Source organism: Daphnia carinata, unplaced genomic scaffold, assembly GCF_022539665.2.
Source record: "Daphnia carinata strain CSIRO-1 unplaced genomic scaffold, CSIRO_AGI_Dcar_HiC_V3 NW_026452999.1, whole genome shotgun sequence".
Taxonomy (NCBI): domain Eukaryota; kingdom Metazoa; phylum Arthropoda; class Branchiopoda; order Diplostraca; family Daphniidae; genus Daphnia; species Daphnia carinata.
Genome location: NW_026712490.1, coordinates 19,898 through 28,902, shown reverse-complemented (window position 1 = coordinate 28,902; position 9,005 = coordinate 19,898). Strand labels below are relative to the sequence as shown.

Below are 9,005 nucleotides of genomic sequence, written 5' to 3'. Positions count from 1 at the left end.
TGGCAGGTTTCTCATTTTCAAGGGATAGTGTCAACTCGGAAGAGTTTCGAGATGATTGGACTGGAACCGTAATGATGTCTTGGCATGGATCAGCGGGTGTTGGATCGAAGTATTCCGGCTGAACGAGGCCAGGTGATTGGGGCTCCACAATTTCAATTACTGTAGCTTCGTAAGTATATGCGTTTTCGGAAACGAAAGCTTCTTCCTGGACAGATTTTTCACCTTCTAATTTTCGAGATTCGTGCCGTTGGAGGACTGAAATTACGGGCACTTCGGCCACTTCACGTTCGGTGAGTTCCACCAACTGCTCTTCTTTATGCATCTCCTCTTTCGACTGATGCTCTTGGCGCTTCTTGTTGCCACTCCACGCGGTTGTACGGGAAGAGAAAATAAGAAACGATTAGTCTAAAACAAAGATTTGATTAAACATGGGCGAGCCGATGTATTCAGATAAAGCCGCGTTGGTTGCCTGCCAACGGACGTTGTAAATGGAGACACAGCACGTAAAGGGGGGGGGGGGGTCTGCACAAGAGCCACGCGCAATGGCTGCCAAAACCACGCGCCTCGTGTAGAAATGAAAAGGGTAAAATTCGGGCGTCGTCACAACACAGCAAACAAGTGGTCAGGAAACACATACAAACTTTCGGGAAAACGGGACACGATCCTTTGCCAAAGGAAGAAACACGTTGAACTTGTGCGAAGTTCGATTAACGGACGGATAAACGGGACGAAACGAGTTTGAGGTGTTTGCTGCTTGCTAGCGAGGTCGAGACTGAGGTCGAGTGAGGTCGGAACCCCTAAGCTCCGCCCTTCGTTACCGAATCTCTTCCTCCGGCTGCGGCGTTGCCAGATCGCTTTTAAAAGAGACGGTTTTGGCGAGCTCTAACTCGGCAACATCGCCGGCCCTGCGCTTTGCCGTGCTAAGCGCACCTTCCCGCACCAGTACGGATTCGAGGAGAAATAGCGAATGCGCTGGTCGATGACGCTCGGTTCCGTTCGTTTGTATGTTCACAGAGCGAACGACTCCGTCGTCGCCGGGAAAGGTTTGAATAATCTTTCCGGTAGGCCAAGTTCCTCGAGGCGTTGCTGGATCAATGATGACGACAATATCTCCGACCTGGAGGTTAGGATGCTCTTGGTACCATTTCTCTCGTTCAGTGAGACTTGGTAGTACCTCTTTCATCCAGCGCTGCCAGAATTGATCTGCGACTGCCTGTGCGATGCGCCATCTCTGCTTAGCGGTTAAATCATCCTCGGTAAAGACGTCGGGCGGTAGATTCGGAGTTGCGCGACCAAGCAGTAGATGGTTAGGAGTTAAACATTCTGAATCGTTTGGGTCGTCGCTTATCGGAGTAAGCTTGCGGCTATTGAGAATATTCTCAATTAAAGTGAGGGCGGTCAGTAGGATTTCATCGGTGAGGCGCTGGTTTCCTAGAACGGCTCGTAACGCGATCTTGGCGGCCCTTACCATTCGCTCCCAGACACCTCCGAAATGGGGAGCAGCTGGCGGATTAAACACCCATTTGGACGGTTGTCGGTTTAGATGACGTAGGATGGCGTCCTGGTTTAAGTTCTGGAGACATTCGGCCAATTCCCTCTGCGCGCCAACGAAGTTTGTCCCATTATCACTATGATAGGACGCGGGTACTCCTCGACGATTTTGGAAGCGATCGAGGGCGGAAATGAAGGAACTGGTATCCATCGAGTACGCCATTTCGAGGTGCACACACCTTGACGTTAGGCATGTGAACAAGCAACCCCAACGTTTAATCGTTCGGCGGAAAATGGTAACGTTGATAGGCCCGAAATAGTCCACTCCTGTGTGGGTAAACGCGGGATACCCAACCTTCAAGCGGGAAGCGGGAAGAGCAGCCATGATCGGTGTGGTCCCCTTTGCGCTTCGTCTCCTGCAGAGGTAGCAAAGATGGCGAACTCGTTGAGCCGTGATGAGACCTTTGGGAATCCAAAACTCACGACGTGCCTCATGATGAAGCTCGCTAGCCGAAAGATGACCCCGATCGCGGTGTAACTTGAAAAGGATGAGCTGCGTCATCCTTTCAGAGCGGGGAAGAATGATTGGGTGGCGGCTATCGATCGGTAGGGGCGCTTTCTCGATTCGTCCACCGACACACATGAAGCCTCGATGGTCGAGAAATGGAGCCAACTTAATGAGCTTTGAGTCCCTTTCGATTGGGCGGCCGGCCCGTACATAGTTCATCTCTTGCTGATAGGCGTTCGCTTGTGTCCGCTGGAGAATGAAGGATTTTCCAATTTGGACCTCATCGGCTGAGAGTCCATCCATTCTTCGTTGATTGTGATCCTTCTGACGCGCGTTCCAGATAAAACGAAAGAGATAGGCGACGGTGTTAAAGATGATCTGCGGTCTCGATTTCCTCTCTATAAGGAGGTCGATTCCATCATTCTCCCGCTGGACCACCCCAATCCAAGCCGTTTCTCTTATCTCCGGGTCGGTTTCGTCAATTACTGGAAGGGATTGAAGTTCAGGCCAGTTGTCTAATCCTCGAAGGAAGGGCGGTCCAGAGAACCATCGATGGTCGATGGTGAATTCAGACGCATCTAGACCGCGACTGGCGTCGTCTGCCGGATTGCTCGCACTTGGTACGTAATTCCACTGATCGGGAGTCGTGGTCTCAAAAATCTCACCGATCCGGTTGCCGACGTAGTTATTAAAGCGACAATTCCTGGAATTAATCCAGCTAAGGACGGTTGTCGAGTCGGTCCAGTAAAAGATCTGGCCGAAGGCGAGGTCGTGTTCAACGCACACTTGCGTGCCGAGACGTGCGGCTAACACAGCGGCGTTGAGTTCCAGGCGGGGAATTGTCAGAAATTTCAGAGGAGCGACTCTGGCTTTCGAGATGATGAACTTTACGCTGGCCGGGCGGTCATTGAATAAGAAACGGACGTATGCGACAGCGCCGAAGCCTAATTCGGACGCGTCTCCAAAAATGTGTAGCTCCGTTGCTGTAAGATCGTTTCGCGGTGGAGAAATACATCGTTCGAGAACGAGTTTGGAGAGTGACGGCAACGTTTCGGTCCAGCGGATCCAGCGGTCGATAAGATCCTGGGTTAGTTCATCGTCCCAGTCAAATTTACGGCGCCAAATGTCTTGCATCAGGACCTTTGCTTGGAAAACTATCGGGGCCAGGAAGCCGAGGGGGTCGAAGATGCTGAAGATGGATTTCAGCAGATCCCTTTTTGTTCTTCCTCCTGGTTCTGCTTTAGCACCAAGCACGAAGACGTCACGTCGAAAGTCCCAAACTAATCCAAGAGTTCGTTCAATAGGGTCCTCATCCAAATCCATGTTGACAGAGGCTCCCTCCTTTCGTTGGCCGGGAATTGCCTTCCGTACAACGTCATTTGAGGTGGCCCATTGAGTTAAGGGAAAACCACCAGCCCTCAACGCCCTAGTCAGTTGATGTGCGGTCGAAATAGCCTCGCTTGTGGAAGGGAAAGACGTCAGCCAATTGTCTACGTAAAAGTGTCGGGAAATTTGACGTAGCAAGAGCTTTGGATCTTCGCTGTCCTTCACAGCTTGTTGCAGGGCGTAGGCACATATGGCTGGTGATGAGACGGCACCGAATAGGTGAACTTCCATCTGATAGACATCCGGGGGGTTTGCGCTACCCGGTTCACGCCAAATGAAGCGGAAGGCCGGCCCATCGGGAGATCTTATTCGTACCTGATGGAACATCTTTTCGATGTCGGCAACGAGTGGGACGGCGTGTTGGCGGAAGCGGAGAAGCACGCCGATCAGGTTTGTCATGAGGTCAGGTCCCTTTAGAAGAGCGTCGTTCAAACATGTTCCGTTGTGTTTGGCCGATAAATCAAACACAACTCTACACTTTCCTGGCTTGTTCGGGTTGAAGACAGGGTGATGAGGACAATACCACGTTCGACCGAGGGGTCCGGCGTTGATCTCCTCTCGGGATAGCTTGCGCGCGTGATGCAGGCTAACGTATGTATTGATGACCGACCCATAAACCTTGCCGAGGTCCTTGTCTTTAATAAGTTTTCTTTCCAGATTAAAGAAGCGACGTTGGGCGAGGAAAAGGTTATTTGGGAGGTCCGGATTGTCCATTTTCCAGAGTAGGTTGACCTCGTAGCGTTCACCGTTGTGTCTTGTGGTGTTATTCAGAATATCCCACGCTCTCCTTTCTTCTCGACCAATAGGTTTAGTGACGTTCGGTTTCGTGCCGAATGTATCAGCCTCGACGAATTGCTGTAAAAGAACGTCACATTCCCTTTCTCCAAGGTGGGAATGGAAACAATCGCGAGTGTCGTCACTGGGTTTTCCGCTTGGCCCTCCAATGTACCAACCGAAGGCTGACAGGTAGGCACGAGGTGCTCGTTGGTCAAAGGGATCTTTGCGCGTTTCGAAGATTTCTATTGCGGACGGGTGGTCATGACCTATTAAAATTGCGACATCTTCCTTTGTAGTAGAGTGGACCGGAACATGAGCGAGGTGAGGCCACTGCTCTCTAAGACTAGCAAGATTGATCGGACGTTTGTCGAGTTCGAAGGTGTCCATCACATGCGCATCCGAGATGTCAAAGGAGAAGCGGCCGTCAATTGAAGTGACACTGAAATTGACGATCTTACGATCGACAGATTTAGTTTCACCGTTAACCGTTCTTGTTGCAACTCGTTCGACTTTGCCTCGTAGATTGATGAGAGCCGCAGTCTTCCCCCTTATCACGGATATTTCGCTTCCAGGGTCGAGGAGCGCATAGAGTGGATATTCATTGCCGTTGGCCTTCAGGATCACAGGAACAATCGGTAGTAGAGTGCGGCTACCTGCCGATTTGGTTGCGACGGAACCGGAGAATTTCGTAGTCGTTGATCCTGGACCCATCCTTTGCGGGTAGAGCCGTGGAGCGCCGTGCAAAAGTGGGTGATGGATGCCATCGCAGTCGGGCTTCGAGCAACGTTCGGTACGTGTGCACGCGCGGCTAAGGTGGTCGCTGCCTAAGCAACGAAGGCACAAGTTGGCTTCCTTCACAATTTGCGCTCTTTTCTCCACGGGGATGTCTCTGAATTTTCTGCAGTCTTTCAGACGGTGTGGATGCTTGCTGTTGCACCCCGGACATCTAGAGGCTGCTTCGTCGTTGTTCGGTTTCGGGGGCGTTACGGACGTGATGTTAAATACGTTAGGCTTGTGTGGAGTACGACGTTTCTCCTCCGATGGTTTAATGTGCTGTCTATGAGGAGTTTCGATCGAACTCGCTCGGATAGATTGTTCAGCCATTGCAACTCCGTCGAGCCACTGATCCAAGTCTTCAATGGAAGCGAGAGTGGGTTGCATTGCCCAACTCTTCTCGCCCCATCGACTCTTCAATGCTGGAGGAAGTTTGGAAATCAGCTGCGAAAGCGTGGTGTGGCTGTAAAGTTCCATTCCGTATCCTCCTAATTTTAGAGTTGCTACCACGGAGTGGAGATCGGCGGAGAAAGCCCGAAGGGCACTAAAATCGTTGTCTCTAAACGGCCGTAGTTTGAGAAGCGATGAAGTGCAGGCTTGGGAGACAATCTGCGGGTTTCCGTATCTCCGTTGAAGTTCGTTTAGAGCATGTTGGTAAAGCCCCGGGTTGAGAAGAGCTCCTCCGATGTCCTTCCGAATGGTCGGTGTTAGCGCGTCATACAGATGAGCGATGCGTTCTGCGTCAGAACTTACGGCATCGTGGACGAAAACCTTGAACATCTGTATGAACATCGGCCAGTTGCGAGGATCTCCATCGAAGGTAGGTGCCTTCATCCGGGGTGGCTTAATACCAGGGCGATTTGTGACGGCGGGCGGAGTATTGATAGTGCGAATCCAAGCGTCTGGTGTATAAACGGTAGGCGGATGTTGCACTGTCGGCGGATGAGCGGGTGTTCCTGGGTAGCCTGGAAAGGGAGTCGACGCTGGTTGTTCGTTATTCATAGACGGTGTGAATAACGGCAAGCTATATGTAGTGGTAGTATTTGCCGGCCCGTGTGACGAACCGGAGCCACTCGGGAGCGTAGTTCCGATTGGAATTCGCGCGGACAAACCCGGACCATGTGACGGACCTAAGTTGGCCGGCCCAACGTTCGTGCTATTCGGAAACGCTGAACCCAAGGAACTCGGTTGGTTGGTGTTTCCCCGAGAGAAACCGGTGTTAACATTCCCAGGTGGAAGCGTGGTCGGAGGTTGAACAGGAATCGTAGGAATGTGTGGCATGGAGCTCGAGCGTGGTAAAGAGCTGCCAGGCGTGAAGACTTTACTAGCGAGATTGCGCATCTTTCCCATGAAGCCCACCGTTGGTGTGGGCGGTGTTGTCGCCGTCGATTGGGCAAAGAGCCTCGTCGGTGTAGGTATCCTAGACGTGGATCCTACTAACGGTGTGTTCACTGTAGGGGCTTCAGTAGCAGTGGAGGTGGTGGCAGTATCCGGTAGGCTTACAGCTGGAGTAGCTGAACATGACGACGAACCGCTTACCCTGGACATGTTGCTTGTAACGGAAGAAGCTCGTGTTGGTCCAGGCTGCTTATCTGTATTAAGTTCGGCTAGTTGTCGTCGCATGATGGCCCCGCTTAATCGTTGTCGGTCCATCTCGTTTCGTAGCTCTCGCTGTTTCCTTTCACTCTCGACGCGTCGTTTATATTCGTCAAGCTCCCTTATCTTTGCATCCTCCTCTTCTCTGCGCGTTGTCTCTTCCAGGGTTTGTTGAAGCATCAGTTCGGCTTCCTTCTCCCTTTGCTCAGCTTCGTGAATTCTAGCTTGTCGGGACGAAACACTGGAATGTCGTGAAGAGGCCTTTGAATGCACGGAAGAGCTTGATTTTGGCTTCGTCCATGCCAAATAATCGTCACAATCGGCCAAGGTTGATTGGTGGTCATAGATGACAGCTTGTATCCACTGTATCTCACCTTCCAAGTCATTTGCGCTGCAATTGGGAGCGTTGCACTGGACATATCGATCGTGGCACGTCTCTAAACTGTCGAACTCACGAACGTAGTTAGCGCGGAGCGCTCGTACAGTGTCACGATCTTCACCGATTCTTACAGATTGCGCGAGTTTCTTGCCCGCTTTGGTATGGGCCATCTTTCCATTGGTTCTTAGCCTCTTGAGGCGGATAGGATCAACAATGGTTTCCACATCGGACAATGCTTCTTCTTCTTCATCGATGGAAGTGAGAATAGTAGGTACGATAGCTTGAGCCATGATGCAATATATTTACCAGAAAACAGCAGATATCAAGGGCGGAGTCGAGTTGACCTCCTACAAAGGAGACGACAAACTAGATCACGGAATAAGTTAATTCAAGCGACGACGGACGATTCGGTCTTGAGGACCCGGGCGGAAGAGTTGATTTAAGCCGATGTAACGCGTTTCGTTCGTTTTGGTGTTCCGTATCCGAACTAATCTGCGGTGTGGCGATGATGGCGTCGGTTCAGGTGGAGGTGCTTCGTCCTCTGAAGAGGGGCCAACTTCACTGATGACTTCACAATCAGAGAGGTTCGGTATAAAGTCGTCCTCTTCGGATTCCGATTGTGCAGGAGGTGTAGGTGGGTTCACAACAGGTGAAACGGGCCACGGATCGTACGGATGAAAGACGACCTGTCTAGGATTCGATGGCGGTATGAAGTCAGCTAGACGTGGTCGCGGTTCACTAGGTTGTTCTTCAGAAGTACTAGCAGCAGTAGTTGTATTAACGTTGGAGGCGGTCGCTTGCTGGACCTGGATCCGATGAAGGGCCTCCGCAATCCTTTTCTTGCTACGTAGTAACTTGTCTGCCTTCTTCCTCTTCGCGCTGTTAAACTTGCGCGGAATGGTGCTGGTTGCCGGCCGGCCGGACGTTAAGACTAGACGGGCTGGGCAACTGCTGATGGACGGACGATGGTAAGGTCACAGACTAGACGGGCAATAACGGAAGATCCAGCTGACGATCAGTAAGTCTGGAGAACTGGACAGCTGGTGTAGGGTACAGCTGACGGGCCAGTAAGGCTGGACAGGCTGGACACCTAAAGACGGAACACAGCTGACGATCAGTAAGGCTGGGCAAGCTGGACAGCTGGTGTAGGGTACAGCTGACGGGCCAGTAAGGCTGGACAGGCTGGACACCGAAGACGGAACACAGCTGACGGTCAGTAAGGCTGGGCAAACTGGACAGCTGGTGTAGGGTACAGCTGACGGGCCAGTAAGGCTGGACAGGCTGGACACCGAAGACGGAACACAGCTGACGGTCAGTAAGGCTGGGCAAACTGGACAGCTGGTGTAGGGTACAGCTGACGGGCCAGTAAGGCTGGACAGGCTGGACACCGAAGACGGAACAGAGCTGACGGTCAGTAAGGCTGGGCAAACTGGACAGCTGGTGTAGGGTACAGCTGACGGGCCAGTAAGGCTGGACAGGCTGGACACCTAGAAGACGGAACACAGCTGACGGTCAGTAAGGCTGGACAAAAACTGGACAGCTGGTGTAGGGTGCAGCTGACGGGCCAGTAAGGCTGGACAGGCTGGACACCGAAGACGGAACACAGCTGACGGTCAGTAAGGCTGGGCAAACTGGACAGCTGGTGTAGGGTGCAGCTGACGGGCCAGTAAGGCTGGACAGGCTGGACACCGAAGACGGAACACAGCTGACGGTCAGTAAGGCTGGGCAAACTGGACAGCTGGTGTAGGGTGCAGCTGACGGGCCAGTAAGGCTGGACAGGCTGGACACCTAGTTGCGGAAACACAGCTGACGTTCAGTAAGGCTGGGCAAACTGGACAGCTGGTGTAGGGTACAGCTGACGGGCCAGTAAGGCTGGACAGACTGTACACCTGAAGACGGAAAAGCGCAGCACGCGGACGCTCTATCGAGAGCAGACCTACGTATTTCAAACGGAAGCAAGGACTCGTGGACGCTCTACCGAGAGCAGACCAACGATCCAGCACGGGCGTTTCGTAAGAAAGGGGAAATTCGCGGACGCTCTAGCGAGAGCAGACCAACGAATTGCAACGCAACACAATAATTCGTTATATTACA

At 52.2% G+C, this 9,005-nt stretch overlaps 1 protein-coding gene across 1 annotated transcript; it reads right to left on the bottom strand.

The window, feature by feature from the left end:
* Positions 1-814: 814 nt before the first annotated feature.
* Positions 815-7,201, bottom strand: LOC130690771 (uncharacterized). The gene has a single exon (XM_057513665.1). It carries the CDS (start codon positions 7,199-7,201, stop codon positions 815-817), a length of 6,387 nt encoding a protein of 2,128 aa, XP_057369648.1.
* Positions 7,202-9,005: the final 1,804 nt, after the last annotated feature.